The 16,653-nt window shown below is 46.1% G+C and overlaps 2 protein-coding genes across 4 annotated transcripts; both read left to right on the top strand.

Moving 5' to 3' along the window:
- The first annotated feature begins 301 nt into the window (after positions 1 to 301).
- haus1 (HAUS augmin-like complex, subunit 1) lies at positions 302 to 2,649 on the top strand. Its single transcript, XM_062477484.1, has 9 exons — positions 302 to 458; positions 614 to 788; positions 976 to 1,111; positions 1,259 to 1,393; positions 1,550 to 1,673; positions 1,922 to 1,987; positions 2,083 to 2,154; positions 2,250 to 2,297; positions 2,442 to 2,649. Exons 1-9 carry the CDS (start codon positions 438 to 440, stop codon positions 2,514 to 2,516), a joined length of 852 nt encoding a protein of 283 aa, XP_062333468.1. The 5' UTR covers positions 302 to 437; the 3' UTR covers positions 2,517 to 2,649.
- Positions 2,650 to 3,383: 734 nt separating this feature from the next.
- On the top strand, positions 3,384 to 15,621 carry ark2n (arkadia (rnf111) N-terminal like PKA signaling regulator 2n). Of its 3 annotated transcripts, XM_062477460.1 has the most exons (5): positions 3,384 to 3,616; positions 4,550 to 5,468; positions 11,527 to 11,703; positions 12,097 to 12,208; positions 12,330 to 15,621. In XM_062477460.1, the coding sequence occupies exons 2-5, from the start codon at positions 4,622 to 4,624 to the stop codon at positions 12,517 to 12,519; spliced, it is 1,326 nt and encodes a 441-aa protein (XP_062333444.1). In that variant the 5' UTR covers positions 3,384 to 3,616; positions 4,550 to 4,621; the 3' UTR covers positions 12,520 to 15,621. The 3 variants fall into 3 exon arrangements, with proteins under 3 accessions (XP_062333444.1, XP_062333445.1, XP_062333446.1); XM_062477462.1 differs by lacking the exon at positions 11,527 to 11,703 and having other exon boundaries at positions 3,385 to 3,616; XM_062477461.1 differs by lacking the exons at positions 11,527 to 11,703; positions 12,097 to 12,208; positions 12,330 to 15,621 and adding an exon at positions 7,490 to 11,507.
- The last annotated feature ends 1,032 nt before the right edge of the window (positions 15,622 to 16,653 follow it).

The raw sequence follows: 16,653 nt of genomic DNA, 5'->3' as shown, positions 1-16,653 counted from the left end.
ATAACGAATGTTTAATGATCCATAATGAAAGCTACTTTCATGTCAATTTACTGGAATCCTAACAATAACAACTGCCCCCCTCTGGATCTTTCGTAATACATTTTAAGTCAAATTCAAAATAGCCAAGAAAATGTTGCTTTATCCAAAAAATTTACTCTCTCAGCATTGGCTATCTCTGCACCGCGATGCTCTGGATAGCTTGTGAATATGTCTGAAAATGCGTTTATTGCTTTTGAAAGAAACCTTTTGCATAAAACCGTACTACCTAAACGAGTGTATTTCAAACATCCAATCACAATGTCTCTCCAGCCGGAAGTGTATGGAAGAACTAGATTGAACGGGGCGCGAAACCATAACAATCAGATCCGCAGAACTCAAATTACACCCTGAAACCTAATTTGTTCTCCTGAAACTCTTTGCTTCGTTAGTTTGTTGAAATGTGTGAAAAAAGCAAAAAGGTTTGATTTTTTGGTATGCTTTATAGTTTATTACAGACTAATTTATCAGTTACTCAACGTCTCCTGAATCACTCTAAGACGGTGCAGTGTTTGTGGTGTCTTGAACAGTCTACAGTAAGCAATCTAGTTGCGTAAATTCTTCTTTCTCCTTTCAGGTTAGCCAGTGGCTCAGCTCAGTCTTTGGAGATCAGCCGGTTCCACAATATGAGGTCAACACACGAACTGTGGACATACTATACGAGCTCGCTGTAGCAAGTGAGAAAAGATGCAACGAGACAGCTTTGCTCATTGAGGACCACAAACAGAAAGCCTCTGAATATCAGGCTGATGGTAGGTGGAGGTACATGTAGCCTACTCATAATAAGGCTACTTCAAGGAGTTATTTTATTCAAAGTGAGATTAGGACTAGAAGTATTGATTTGGTACTTGGTACCAAGTAGTAAGGTAAATATTCTCATCAAGCACGTCATTCAAATGTTGCCTTAATATTTTGTTCTACGTGTTTATCTTTATACAGCCACCCATCTCCAGGATGTTGTTTTACAAGGAGTAGGCCTGTCTGCGGGAAGTTTGTCAAAACCTTCATCTGACTATCTGTCTGTCTTGGTGTCCAGTGCCATGGTGCTTGGAATCAAAGACACTTCTCTCGGAAGGTAAACAGATGTTAAAATATTTCTGCAGTGCTGCCTGTCTGCAAGTCAACATACACAACTAACTTTTTTTCATAGAGAGTTTACTTGGTTCGTTTTTGCAGTGTCTGTAAAAACATGTCATTGTCTCATAAAACATTGTCTCTGAAGCTTTATTCCTGCAATGAATAATTTGACCAACGAGCTCCTGGAAGCTGAGAAATACGACAGGAGACTTGACCGAGAGCTCAAAACAGTCAGGAAAAGACTAGCAGACACTTTGGTTCTACGGAAGACTTTACAGGAGTAAGTTCACTTCTGTTAGGATTCATATTGTCATTTACATGCTTGTTTGAAAAATAACATTGTTTTGAAGGTTCATAGTCACCGTCACTTAATCAGCAAGTTGTAGAAGGTACATTGTCAGCGCTGTTGTTCAATTCTATTTCTATCTAACTCCAGGGACCTTGACAAAACAAAGGATGCTCAGGCGATAGAGTCCGCCAAGGCAGAGGAGAGGCTGCTGAACATGGATTTTGTGAAAGCAAAATCCAAAGATCTGTCATTCCGGAACAATATGTCCGCGGTTAGTTAATTAAAGAATGAATATACTTTGGTCACCTGGGACTGGTGCAGTGAATAGCCCAACATACCGTATCACATTTAGCCTAAAAATCCCAAACTGCATTTCACATTGGAGTATTATACAATATCATAGGTAGTATTAAGCACATTGTTTTGATGTTATAAAACTGTCATTGCCATAGTATGACACAAATGGCCATGTTGCTACATTACAATTATGTTGCCATGTTCTTGAATCTTCACTTGCAGGATCAGCTTGCAAAGAGGCACATGGAGAATCGTCTCTCCCACCAGTCACTGATGGAGCTTTCAGAGGTAAGCCTCAGTATTCACACATAGCAGACACTAAACAACACTTGAAGTAAAACTGTTACTACAAAAAGTAATTATTCTCTCTTTCCTACCTACAGGAGGTTGCCACGTTGAAACAGGAAATTGTGCCTTTGACAAAGAAGCTGGAACCTTATAGAGACTTGAGCCCTGTATGTTGTTTTTTAACTTTGAATGTTTGAACATTCAAAACACACATTTTATATAGTGTGTACTCAGATCAATTGTGCCATGTTTCTGTCTGCAGAACCTTTCTCTTGCACAAGTGAAGATTGAAGAGGCAAAGAGGGAATTGGTGAGTTTTTGTATAGTTGTTTTTTCCTGTTCTCATGACTCTTCCCCAGGTGTTCTAAAGTGTTTTTATTTTTATGGGACTGGCACCCTTTTAGATTTGTGCTTCACATTCTCATTTTAACAGTTATTTTTCCTTTTATCCAAGGCTGCCATTGATGCTGAACTCGAGGCGAAGGTGGACTTCATGAATGCGTCCATACCTAAAGGAAGACCCTTGTAATGACAAGCCTGTTGATTTTTAATTTTGAAATGCTTATTGAAGCAAATTAAACCTAATGGACACTCAAGCTTGTGTATGTTGATGTCCCCATGTATGTTTCCCATGACTAATAAAGTATTCTTATTTTATGTTTCCCATAATTTCGTTATTGACCTTCTTGAATGTATCAATGGTCCCTGTTTACAAGTGACATAGTTAACATTATCAAGATTCATCCGTCAGAAGGAAACCTATTGGGTTTGTTGGTATTCTTCTTCACATGTTTTGTCAAACACTTTGATGACAGAGGAAACAAGGCAGGGCCGAAATGTGTGACAATCTTGCAGCAATATGGGTTGTATGGGACAAGTAGGTTCAGTGATTACCCTTTCTGTACAATCCAGGCCCTCACTTCACCATGGATTCTTGGGTGCAGTAGGTTTAGACCATACATACCAAAGAATACATTTCAAATGTTATAAATAACATAAATGTGTAGGCTACTTAGGAATAATATTTAGCCAATAAAACTGGACTAGAGACATTGTGTCGAACTGTACAATGCAACGTGTTTCTGTGTTTGTTACATTGTCGTACATTTTTATTTTTTCCACCTTCCTATTTACAATAAACCCACGATGTTGGAGGAAAACGTCTCTGGTGGATTACTTGTGCAGACTTGTGTAGCTCTAATCGTAGGATTTGTATGAAACCTAATGTGATTTTATGTAAGGCATGTGAGTTTGAGTTAACTGATGCGATTGAGAATATATGGCAGTACACAGTCACAGTAGAAGTCTGGCAACTGCTTCAGCACGTAGCCTGCATACTCCTCCACTGCGACCGGCGGCGCTAGCTTCAAAGTCAGCCGCCCACACACTACGGATATGGCGCATAGACTTTAATGTGAACAACGGCTGATGGGGACATTTTGAAATAGCTAGCGAAATAGCTAGCTAGCTAAAATAACGTATCCTACGGTTTAAGTGGACTAAGGTCCACTTCACAAGTTATACGTTCTTTATTACGTGTGTATTACCTATGCATGTTAAATTAGGGTTACAATTTATGACGATGTCAAAAAAGTCGGACACTGGAACAACAAGAGTATAACATTCCCGGTAAGTTGTTGCTGAGCGTAGCTTACACTACAGACAGTACACAGCTAACACCACAGTGTATAGCTAAATACTAGGTTAGATAGCAGTCTGGCAGCTAGCTAGGTACTGTAGTTAACGCTAGCTGGAATATTAGCTGGCAAGTAGGCTGTGTGGGTAGCGCTTCGTGTCGAGTGGCGCAGGTGCTCTACCGTTCCATCGACTGACAAGTTAAAGTATCAGAAGCAGCATATTATATGTGCAAACATATTCAAATTTAGTATGCAGGGAAACCAACCGCACTTAAACTGAAATGTAGTAGGTCGACTTTAGCCCGAAAGGCTAGTAGGGGCATTCGTTAAGGTATTATTGGGCGGCCCGGGGTGTACCGTGCTATACCATTGAGTGACTAAGAGTGGCGTGTAGGTTGTGTAAAATAAGGTTACTGCAAGTAAATTACAATACAGTAGAAATTACATGATCCACTTTTCGTCTAATGATCATCGGGTTGCTGCGCGTAATAACCACCGTTTTTGATGTAACGAACCTATGAGCTACTACTAGGCTCGCAATGCAGCCAGCTAACGCAAATCCCATAGTGTAATGCAATGGTAGACCGTAGAGGTGAGACTGAACGTTGATGGCCTTGGTCACCCCCGTGTTGTTCATACATGATAGATGAGGCCCCGTCTGTGTTATCGAGATGTTACGAAAAGCGTCCCATATTGAATTTTGGAATGGCCAACATATGGTTTAGGAGTTAAATGTGACACTATAATAGCCAGCTAAGCTATCAGTATACAGTAGCTATAGCAGTGTGGCAATAGAGAGCTAGGTTTCACATGAAGCATATGGCTGGTTGCATATGGCCTCAATTGAAAACATTATTTAATTTAAGTTCTTGATCAGTTTACCAGATAACAATAAGGTTGAGTGGTACTTTTTCTTTATTTTAAGGCTGTAGTTGAGTTCCTGTCCATGCACAGTCGTCTATGAGAGTCTGACTGTGGGGCTCTGCACTCAACTAGCATGAAGATGGCCGACTCAGAGAAGTCAGAGGAGTATTTGGATTCTGAGATCCTCCCCGAGTGTCCTTCGGAAGAGGGGTCCACAGGTGCCGCAGTCAGAGGGGAGCAGGACGAGACACTGAAAACAGAGACGACGACCACCACTAGCTCTCCGCCTGGGGAGAAGGAGTTGGACAGCCCCCTGCAGACGGAAGGAGAGCCGGGCCTGCTCTCCATGCCCTGCCTGATGAAGGAGCTCCGCAGAGACTCCCCGGAGTCCCAGCACGCGTCCACAGGCAGCGATACAAAGCCTGCCACTGGACGGGTCTACGAGAGCGACTCCTCCAACCCCTGCATGCTGTCCCCCTCCTCCAGCGGCCACCTGGCCGACTCAGACACGCTGTCCTCGGGGGAGGACGCAGCGGACACCGGGCACGGAGGAAGGGAGGGGGGAACTAGGGACGGTGGGGCCGACCCGGGGATGGCAATAGGCGGCCAGACGGCAGTGGCCGTGTCGGGGGGGCGCAAGTCTCGGCGCTCGCGCTCCGAAAGCGAGATGTCTACCCCCAACACAATGGCCGCAAAGAAGAACCGCTGTCATCCGTCTGCGGCAGTCGCCCCCGGTGCCGGGCCGGAGAAGCAGACCAACGGGCGTCTGGCAAAGGTCAAAGGTCACCGGAGCCAGAAGCACAAGGAGCGCATGCGTCTGCTGAGGCAGAAGAGGGAGGCTGCGGCGAGGAAGAAGTACAACCTGCTGCAGGACAGCAGTACGAGCGACAGTGACCTCACCTGTGACTCCAGCACCAGCACCTCCGACGACGAGGACGACGAGGCTGCCGCTGGCAAGACAATCAACACAGACATCCCAGGTAATAGCCTGAAACACACACACACACCCATGCAAACACATACGCCCATGCACACACACACCCATGAAAACACACACACACTAGCAGTCTATAATTGAACACGCACTGAGCTAACACCACTATAGCCACTATAACAGACATCATGCGTGGCTACGTGTAGCCAAGTAAATCCAAAATACACACACTGGACTCTGACTGACTGGTACCTGTAGTCACATCCCACATGTCACTATGAACCTTTCCGACATCTCTCAACAAGGTTCGAGATGAACTAATTAAGAACACTTCATGAGTTATAACCAGTTGTCAATCTGCTGACATGCCAGACCAACACAGAGGTGCTTCTGGGTTTATGTTTGTTCATCCCCTCACATGGATAGCCTAATAGCTGAAACACTGAATGTCCCATCATTTTCTGTCACACCGCATTTGTCTCCATTCACCATGACTCTGCAGGTTACACCCATTGTGTATCATAACCACATGGTCACCTGAATCACCTGTACTGAGTGTTCTGTATGTGAGTAAACATGTTTTTAATCATCGTTTGCATGTGTGGGGTATCTAGACACCATGTCGTGAACGTCGTCAATGGGCTGCTCTCCACGTGTCTTGTTGTTCGGGTCTGTGCAGCCATTCTTCACCTCCAGCATTAACTGTAAATAGACAATGGGTCCATGTTATATGATCTGCTCAGGCTGTGCGAGCTCCCAATGTTGTGTTAACATTGAGGGCGGCCGTAGCCTCAAGGCTCACTCGTGTGGAGTTGCTCGATGGTATAGCCGTCACAGGGTGATATAACCTCTATAAGATATGTGGCATGCACTGGAAGGTCGCAGGGATCAGGATGGAGATCAACCCCTAGAGGCTAATCTCCACTTTGTACCAATTAGACGCCGACTCGCGTCGAGTTCTGTGTTTGTCAGGGGTTTCCAGTTGTTCGCTAAAAGTCAGTCCCCAGACCGGGCGGATGTCACCTGCCTTCACCTGCCTTCCAGATTGGCTGGAAATCCTTTTGATCTTGTCTCTGCGGCCTGTAATTGTCACTCGAGTCCCTGTGCGCCGTGCTGTTGTTGTTGCGCCTCAGCCTTAAAGCTTTGTTCCGAACTGTCTCCCGGGTGACTGGTCTTTCCTAGTAATGCGGGCCTGGTCTCAGGTGTGAGCTCTTCATTTACAGGGGTGGGGACTGTGTGTGTGTGTGTTTTTTGGCCAATTCACCTCAGCATAGAAAGGCAAACAGAATCAGCCCTAGACTGTCATTTTGAAATAGCCCCAGAAGCCTAGGCTATTTGTTCACAGTTTAAGATGGCATTCTAGATTCTTCTCTTACTCGGGTTCTCTGGTTGTTGGCACAGCTCTCATTCTGGGTCTCGTGGACACAGCTGTGATGTCATGTGAAGGTTCTGGTGTAGGAACTCTATGGGTTGGTTAGAGCAACATCTGTTTGAGAAGCTGCCGCTTATAGCCTATGTGCGGATCTATGAATAGTTTGATAAACTTGCCTAATGTCCTAGTTCATTTGTTAAACAAGTGGAACCTGTGGAAGTACGTTTGGGGAGTGTGTGTTTGACGTTGTGGACGTGTGTGTGTGGGCTGTAGTTAATTAGCTTCCTCTGTTTTATGAAGCAATATTAGTCTGTGCATTCTTAAGCCTTAAGACTGAGTAGAGGCGTCGTGCGAGTCCCAGCCGTGTGTGCCTCTCCTGCAGCAGAGTGTTCTCCTTCATACTGGATCTCTAGACCTCCATATCAACCATTACCGCATTCTCCGCACACAGACCAGACCGCTACAACTGCATGACCTAGTCCATCCGCATGTCAAGAATCGATCTGCACGCACGTAACCCCCCCCTCCCCCCCAAAAAAGTCATTTCTTTCTTTACTCTCTCCCCCCCCCCCAAAAAAACAAAACAACACAAAACAAAATAAAAGTCCACCTCCAAGCAATGCAAGTATGAAGTTTCTTCTCCTGCTGCTACCTCTGTGTGTTATTCTCACGGCTTGGCCTCAATGTCTTTAAAGCTGGCTTCAGCCGTGCGGAGGGATCCGGAGTGGGCGCTCAGGTCCACGGCCTGCTGGACGGCGGCCCGTGGGACAGGAACAGCATCGGCGGCGTCCTGGAGGAGGCCATGACGCGCTTCGCCGTGATGCAGCGGCAGACCGAGGAGCGCTTCCGCGTGTGGATGGAGAAGCTCACGCGCCTCGACTCGGAGGAGGAGGACGACTCGTCCAAGCACTCGAGCGACCCCCGGGAGGGCCGCCGCCGCCACCACCGCCACCGGGCGCCGCGCCCGTCCCCGCCCAGCTCCTTCCTGCCGTCCTCGGAGTCGCAGGAGACCATGACGGCGTACCTGTTGGCGCGGGAGAACGCCAGCCTGACGCCCGTGCCCCTCAACAACAACAACAACCTCTCGCCGGAAGTGGCCACTCCGAACGGCAACCTGGACGTGTCCGACCCCGCCCTGCTGAACGTTTAGGTCTCCTCAGTCGCCGTCGTTATTGTTGTTGTTGACGTCGTCTTTTGATGTTGGTGTCTCACAGGGACGACTTCTAGTAGGGTGTTCCTGTTTTTCCGAATGGATCCCGGTTTTCGAACAGCGTTGCCTACACGACCATAACACCCAGTGGTGGATCTGTTCTGACCTCCCAGTCTACCGGGGGGGGGGGGCAGATCTCTCACCATGGTTACTCTGTCCTCAGCCCGCCTTTTGTGGTGGCTCTGTTCTCGACGGCGTGGTGTTCCCGGCTTTAATGAGGATTTTTATTTTGTATGAGTTTATTTAAAGACATAGTATTTGATGCCAAACCGACATACAATCAGTCAACTTCATTGAGGTGGAGTTGGTTAAATGGGACTCCTCTCCGGTCTGTGCAGGACATCTGCTGGCACTGTGAATCACTGTGAGATACAAATATGTTGGGATTTTTGTGTTGATTTTTTTGGGAAAACAGTTCACTGATTCAGTCAACAAGGCCAAAAGACTTGTTTCTATGGCAACCTATGAAGCTAATTCCTCCAATCTGACAAAAAGCATCAGGCTAGATGACACGGGACATTGACACTTCCTCTCTAAGTCAGGGCTCTTAATGTATTGCTTGCAGTATGACCGATTCCAAAAGTTTACATGTTTACCAGCCTCCACCCCCCCCCTCCCCACACACGCGCGCGCACACACATACACACACACACACAGCTCATGTTCCAGAGATGTGCATTACAGCACCCAAGTCAGCCACTAGGCAGGGGACTGCTGCTTCATAGCATGTGCCTTGTGTAGGTGGGGAATCATTGTGCCATTGACCCGCTGTGTGTCTCCTGAGAAACCAGATGGAACCAGTGGATCTGAATCTGAATCAAAGACTGGTTAAATCTTTCATAACCTTTATTTTGGTGGCATAGCTTTACTAACACCAAACATGTAGCCTACTAATAGAAAATAGCTAATTGTATTCTGAATGCAATATTCCTAACCCACACAATTTCTTTAATCAGATTGGATGTCAAACTTAAAACATCTTTTAGCCTATGTTTAGAATGTGATTCTTTTTCTTGCCTTTTTTTATTTCCATGATTGGCAATTTAGATTTTTCATGTGTGTATTAATGCAGTTCTGAGATGCACAAATCATCAAGGAAACCTGGCTGTTCATGTGTGGCTCAAGATGGCTTCCGCCTTGTCATGCTGTACTGGTACTGGCTATTAGCTGCAATATAAAGAGCCTCAAATGTCCTTCAATACCTTCAAGGTCAAGTTCACGGGCCGTGGTCGACAGTCTGTATCCGTGGCCTCATCAGTGCTTGAAGCAAATGCTGCCTATTTGAATTGTTTAGTACCTTCCCTATCGAACTGAAACCAGGTCTTACACCAATACGACTGAGTTGGTGCGCCAATAGAACAGACTGGCCTATACAGCGCATGTTGTCTAGCTAATGTTTACCAGTTCACTGAAACCGAGCGGGTGGAAAAAGTGTCCTTTCTTTGGTTCTGTTCATGAGGGGTCGAGAGCCCACCCCTCCCTCCAGCTAGCTTTAGATAGATAGGAGGCATGGGGTGTTGCAGAATCTGACCTTCACCATACTACCTAGGTTATAAACCCAGGACCTGGCCAACAGGGGGGGAACAAGGTGCAGGATAGCCCAGCGGTGGAATGTCCAGAAAGTTCTATACGTTGGATGAAAATGTACTGCTCCGTATACAGACCAGACCCGCAGACCTGGAAGTTTTGTTTCTCTTGTCTCTTTTTTTCTTTTTAAAGATTTCAATTCTGTACTACTACGTCACGACATCAAGTTATCTTCTCTGCATGTGGTCTACCTGATAGTTGTGTAAATATTGGTATAGCCTAATAGCAAACTGAGAGACATTTTCCATGAGCACGCGTGCAAGGCAGGCGGTTCTATCTGTGCTGGTGTTCCTGGCCCAGCGGGTCAGCTGCATCACATTTCTTCTGTTCGTTTGATGCCTTCAGGATCTTCTCGGTCTTCTGCGTCTCTCGTTCCCTTTCTGTCGAATTTCAACAATGTATGAAAACTGCTTCCATGTTTAGCTCAGTGGAGCATAGCTCTGATTTATTTTTATTTAAAAATAAAAAAATAAAAGATCTCTGCCTGTTTTCAAGTGTTGCATTACAGTATCCTAGATATAGCGGTCTTCCATTTTTGTTTGATTGAGATGATCATGTCCCTCTCATAACTGTAGTAATGCTTCATCTTTCTGCCCGTTGCTCACAAAAGAGAATGCTGTACGACAGTCGAGTTATGTTTCTCCTTTTGAATCATTCGAATTTCCCATAGAGGACAGGCTTGATGTTTACCAAAGAGATACTCTTGGTTCATACGTGGTCTTTTGTATCTTCACCAGCTCACTCTGGGAAGTAGTTGGCGTCTGCGATAACATAGGTGACCGCGGTCAGTGCCATCCACCCTGTTGACTCTGCCTTGACTCCTTCCCACAATGCACTGCTCCCCCCCCCCCTTTTCTGTCACACGCTGTCCAGGTTACCTCAGACATGTGCTCAGTCTTTGGGCTGGAGTGTGTGTGTGTCACCCTCCCTAGAGATTGCCCTGTAGGGTACTACAGACAGGGGCCTCATTCCCAATACACCCCCAGGACCATTCAGTCGACACCCTACACTCCTGTGCATGTCTGAATGCAGAGAGGAAACATTTCTAGGGCTTAGGGGTTTGTTTGGAACGGAACCACACACTCAAAGCACACCTCCCCCCCCCCCCCCCCCCCCCTTCTACCAGGGAGTTGACATGACAGTCAGCTAGGACTCTTACAGGCTAAATACAGGCCAAGGTCAAGTCTAGTTCTGCATTTTGACATGTATTTTTGATTTCCTGGTCGTCCAACTACTGCTGCATCTGCATTGACTTGCCTTATTGTATTCGCAGTAGAAGATGACCTTCTGTTGACTATTTTTGTAACGATTGCTTCCAGTGGGAGTTGATTTGTTTGAGAATGGCTGTTATTTGAAAAGCATTAAAACGGAGACCTAAAAAACTGTCTTGTGGTACAATTTGTGTGCACGGAAAATAATTCTCAGGAGACTTCAATGGTGTCCCCCATGCGTGTACCTTATCCTAAACATTGCACAGGCCAACTTTGTAAACATGTCAAATAAAGCTGAAATCATGGGAACAAAGTTGAATAGGGCGAAAGGTAACACTTTTTTTTTTTTACTGGCCAGAATGAAGTCTGTTTAATTTTTGAAACGCCTAGGTAAGATCTTGCTGGTTGGTTTGTGGTGGTGGTGGTGGTGGTGGTGGCGCCAAAGCAAAGTTCAGCCCCTAACGACATGGGCGACTAGTACATTATAAACACACAGACCTAATTAAACTACCAAGAGCAGCGTGTTTCTACTCATTTGCAAGAGCATTCATTTCAATAGGGGAGACTAGCCCCAATGACACTGCACAGAAGAGGCAGCTACAGTGAAACATCGTCTAATACAGAGAGGACACTGAGCCCCAGTCAAGGCCATCTGTGCGACCTCATTTGAATAATGCAGTTGTGTGTGTGTGTGTGTGTGTGTGTGTGTGTGTGTCCTCTGCAGACGGGCCTCCAGTAGAGGGCCACTATGATATTTCAGACACTGATTCTAACCTGGAGAGTGTGAATGTGGGGACTGTCCGGACCACGGTGATAAGGCAGGATGTAAAACCCCTCAGGGACCAGGAGATGGCAGCCAGGCGCCCTATGGGGTGTATAAGAGCGCTCCACTCTCTCCCAGGTAATCCCCTCCAACCCCACGGTGAACCAATCGTGTCCTCCGCCTGGCAGGAAAGCCGCCTGGTGTTTTGCTGTGCCACTGCAGCTGAGCGAGCCTGGAGAGGCCTCGGGAGCTTGTCGGCACTGAATCCATTTGAAACACTGTGTCCTCTGTTGTTGTGTGTCGCTCCTCGTATAATAACCTCGCTTAGGATCCGGCCCCCAGATATCCCGTCCAGACAGTCGTTCACTGTCAGACGTCTCCATTGTTTGATGCTCCTCGTTTCCCCATCCCTCGTTCCACTGCTGTTTCTGTGTGTTCCACTGGGGGTATACAGCTCTCTGTGTCCATGCTCTCTTTCATGGGTGATGTGTGTGTGTGTGTGTGTGTTTGGCCATGCTGTGTGTGTTCCAGGCCACATTGAGGCAGAGCTGGCCCACAGGGAGCCCGCCCAGCACAAGGGCCAGATGGAGTTGGCCTCTTCCGACAGTGAGGTGGAGATAGTCGGGGTGCAAGAGAACTCAAGGTCGGTGTGCGCGCCCGTCTAAAAGGCCTACGGAGCTGGACTGTAAGATTTGATTACTGGGTTTTTGTAATACCGAGTGAGATGTTATTAACGGTGGATGGTATTCATGATGTTTTCCCAGATGCGCCCATCCCAGAGGAGGGGTGATCCAGAGCCTGTCCTCCTGGACACCAAACTCCGTGGAGCCCTACAGCAGTGGCCGGCAGGGCCAGCTCTGGACTACCATGTCCCCACAGCCCAACTGGGTGTCCCCCCCGGAGGTCGTGGACCTCACCCTGGACGAGGACACCCGACACAAATACCTACTCTGAACAACTTGTACACTGAAGACCCTCCGCTCTGCTCCCCTTCTTCCTCCCCTGCCTCTCCTCTGCACTCCCCCACCACCACCCCTCTCAGGCCCACACTCCTGTGGTCGGAGAGATATTTATCAGACAGGGAAAAGATATATGGTGGCAGAAAGACATGGCCAGTAAGGGGCCGGGTTGAGGGTTCTGCCTATTGGGTTACTTACACCTGTCTAATCCCCCTGCTCTCCAGAAGGGTGAAGAAGGGTGTAGGGCTAAGTAGTTGATGTAGAATGTGGCCTGCGTATCAACCCCTCCTCCTCCCTCCAGGTGTTGTTGGCCACACCCATAACCCTGTGAAACGTGGACTCTTTCTGCTTCTGAGTGCTATTTGTTTTTAACCTAATTTACAATCTTGGTGTATCAAAGCCATTTTTACTCATGTGATTACGACAATTCCCTGGTTGGGGTCTTTAAGCGAAAGGGGGGGGGATGTCTATATGAAAATGAACTAGAGCAGGACAAGTGGAAAACAGATAGATACAAAGGGTGTTTTACAAAAACCATAGCAATACTACCCCCCCCCACACACACACACACACACCACCCCTTTTGAGTACCTCATCCACACCCTTGAGGACTATGACAGCAGTGTGTACTATACAGTATGGCGGTTAGCCTGGTAGAACTAACCTGATCTCGCCAGTGGCTTACAGTCTTTTGAAACCAAACGAGAGCCATGCGATCCCCCGGTCAGTGTGATAGGCCAGGCTGCTGTGTGATTGGCCAGGCTGCCTCTGTGATTAGCCAGGCTGCTTGTGTGATTGGCCAGGCTGCTGTGTGACATACCAGGCTAGGCGCTGCTGTGCGTGTGTGGGGCAGGACCAGTGACTCCTGTTGCCCGTCAGTGCTGCTGCTAACAGCATGCTACACTACAGACCTCCTGGCAGCCTCATCTCAGCCTGGCGGCCTTCCTCCCGACCCAGAAGGCTCCTCTTGCCTGACTTCCTCCTCCCCGAGTGCACCACTCGCCTACTGTCAAGACCGAACGGGATACGCTCAGCACTAATGTACCCCCTCAGCACTTAAGAAAGGTATGACAGCTGACCTGACCTGATCCCTCTTCTGAAGGGAAACGTTGGCTTTTGGAGAGAAAAGAGAAGAGAAAAAAATGATGGTAAATTTTAAAGTCTCCACAACCCAGACTCAAACTGTGTGTACTGCTTTAATCATTGTTATTTTTTGGCGTTCCTCACAGTGTCGAGCTGGATTAGCATTTGTCTTCTTCTGACGCAAAATGCAGTGAGAGGAACTGTTGTCCAGTGAACCTGTCTGAGTGGTTAGAGGGAATATTCTCCAGCCCTGTAGTGTGTCCATCCCAGCAGTGTGTTCCAGAGTTAAGATAATGTCCCATCACTCAAATACATGGTTGCTGTTCACAGAGCCATCTGTGGACGTCTTCAAAACACAACAATCACATTTTTGTTCCCTAGACACTAAACCACCCATTCCCTAGTGTTTACTCCCTGTTCTCTTGGCTACTTGAGGATTTCTGTCCATCTAAGGGGAGTATGTAATCTTGCTTATGTTTACACATTCAAATCTTTCACAATCCAAACAAGCGTCTAGGGAATAGGGATGATTGTGGCATTGTGAACAGGTCCAGGGCGACCATGGAGAGACTGCGAGTGTCCCAGGTGTTGGCGGTCAGTGAATGTACTGTCAGACCCCTGTGGTGCAGACAGGCACTCTCCTGGTTAGTGTATGCGTGTGTCTGTCATGTGTCTTTGTTGACGACCACCCCCAACACCCCCCTTCCAAACCTCTTGGGACCCCTTGATGACAACCGATGAAATTCATCTTCCATTGAACATTGCAAAGCAAGATGGCCTGAATAACCTTGGAATGTGCACTATTTTCTTTCAGAATTATGTATATTCTTTTATCTTAAAAAAAAAAAAGAACTTCAAGACGGCTGATTTTTGGGTCGTCCCTTCAAGAGATATTTTAATATTAGATGTGAATTTAGTAAATAGGCAAAAAGGAAAGTACTGATGAGTTGTGGCCGTTTGGGGGCCTTTTATTGTGTAGAAAGAAAATATATTTTAATGTATGAGCTGTTTTCCCCCTGAACCTCAGGGCTTTTTCCCCCACGCCCTCCGCCCCTCCGTATTTCTCATCTTCTCTTTCTTGTCCTCCCTCTATGTGGTCTCACCCATGTTCTCATGCCTAATGAGACTGGAGACAAGCCTGTCTAGTTGTATCCATGATCTGAATTTACACATCAGTCCTGTTTAACTGCATAAAACTTCATCTGTCGTTGGCTGGCTTGATGAAGCGTGTCATCTAGGTCCTGCTTGTCATGGGAAGAGAAAAGCCCCTTCCTCCAGGATCTCCACCAAAGCCTCGTGGAACTTAGTCGATGAAAGACCAGAACAACATAGAGACGTGATATTTAGTTAAACCTTTGGTCAACTAACCATTTATCTTTTCCTTTTCACGTACAAAATATATTTTCAGCTCTTGTATGTTTTTTAAACCGAATTCTTTTGTGATGGGTATATGAATTTCATTTCAAATTTGATGTTTTAACGTCATTGCTCCCTGTCTGAGTATACACAGGGGTGCTTTACCATGACATCATAGTTACTTTGAACTTCATCACCATCACTGTTTTTGGTTCCTCACTGGCCAGTTCCTTTCTGCTGTTTTCAGCTAGCACTGAAATGTAGGTTAGGATTTCAGACCTCCTTGCATGCAAACCTGCTAAAACCATTCATGTTTTGTAGCTTCTCATCATGATTATTATTATTATGTCTGTTAGGAGAAACATTCGCTCATGCCTTGGGTTCAGTGGTTTGCTTTCTGTGAGAAATAATGGCAGAAATGCCTGAATATGGTTGCACATACCATTTGTTACATTACAAGTCAAATATCAATATTCTCCCACATTAATGTAATCTTTTTTTGTTCCGTTATTTTCATTTACTGTCAGTATTTTAAATTAACAAAAAGATGTGTTGATATTTTTTGTTGCTTCTGCAAGACCCTGACTTCTTGAAAATATATGTATGTAGAACAAAAGGAAACTATTTTAAAAAACGAAATAAAGTATTATTTAAAGTATGAGTGTGTTGTGTTTTATTTCATCTACTTCACTCAAGTGCCATATGACTACTAGTGTTATCGTTTGCTATGAGATCAGTGAGATTAGCACATAGTGACCCCTAACTTCGCAGGTGGTGTTGGTATTATAAAAGTGCATAACCGTGTGTGTGTGTGAGCAAGACGGTGTATAAGTATGTGCCTGTGCGCTGCTGAGGGGGGTTGGGGGTTAGATCTCTCATTGTCTCGCTCTGCCCTGTGGCCAGCTAGTCTAGACAACTCTCCTACCCATAAACAATATGACCCCCTCAACCACAAAGAGAAAAGGTCAGAGGTTGTGGGTGAGGCACCTGCCACTAGGGTGATGTGTTGGCTCCAATTGAGAGCACAATGAGATCCCTGAGGCCATGACAATCTGCCTGCTCTAACCCCAACCCCGGAGTCTTTCTCTTTTCCCCTGCATAGGTCTTCAGCTGTATGCTAATTCCCATGGGCACCACTGGTTCCAGTCTGCTTGAATGTCTATACATTTTTCATTATTCATGAAAAGAAATGGTTAAACAAAATTATATGTTGTGATTTTTGGAGAATATTGTTGAGATTCTGTTGATTTTGTAACGCGCGACCAAAGCACTAATACACACGACAGCCTACTACACATGACTACCAAGTGCTGACTCCACCACCAGAGGGCCATGTTTTGATAGATATTCCGTACATGTCACTGTATTCCTCATTTCTGTACAATAATCTATACATGTCTGTCTGCATGTGCCCTGTGGTTTTTTTCTTCAGTTTCTAATCCAATTTTAAAACCCATCGACTCAGTTGTCTTGTGATGACGGGGGTTAATGTAGTCGTACTTCAACGGCAGGGTCAGTTTGATAGTGGGAATAGGACTATAGGCAGTAACATGAATTGAGAGAGTATAAAGTTGAATTGACAGTGTAAGGTTGAGGTGAGGTTATACCAGATGCAGCAGTGTGTTCCTTGTCTCCGTAGACAATAGACCAGCGCTGCTGGAGAAGAAGAGCTCTGGGGGTCTTTGTGTGA

This window comes from Osmerus eperlanus, chromosome 14 (genome assembly GCF_963692335.1).
Source record: "Osmerus eperlanus chromosome 14, fOsmEpe2.1, whole genome shotgun sequence".
Lineage (NCBI taxonomy): Eukaryota > Metazoa > Chordata > Actinopteri > Osmeriformes > Osmeridae > Osmerus > Osmerus eperlanus.
Note: the sequence above shows the minus strand (reverse complement) of the source record. Positions and strands in the feature narration are given on the sequence as shown.

Bases quoted from the DNA above. Each gene is read 5' to 3' on its own strand.
- ark2n (XM_062477460.1), top strand. From the start codon at position 4,622: ATGAAGATGGCCGACTCAGAGAAGTCAGAGGAGTATTTGGATTCTGAG. The intron at 11,704-12,096 runs GTAATCCCCTCC...TGTGTGTTCCAG, and splicing joins AGCGCTCCACTCTCTCCCAG to GCCACATTGAGGCAGAGCTG. The intron at 12,209-12,329 runs GTCGGTGTGCGC...ATGTTTTCCCAG, and splicing joins GGGGTGCAAGAGAACTCAAG to ATGCGCCCATCCCAGAGGAG.
- haus1 (XM_062477484.1), top strand. From the start codon at position 438: ATGTGTGAAAAAAGCAAAAAG. The intron at 459-613 runs GTTTGATTTTTT...TTCTCCTTTCAG, and splicing joins TGTGTGAAAAAAGCAAAAAG to GTTAGCCAGTGGCTCAGCTC. The intron at 1,988-2,082 runs GTAAGCCTCAGT...TCCTACCTACAG, and splicing joins CACTGATGGAGCTTTCAGAG to GAGGTTGCCACGTTGAAACA.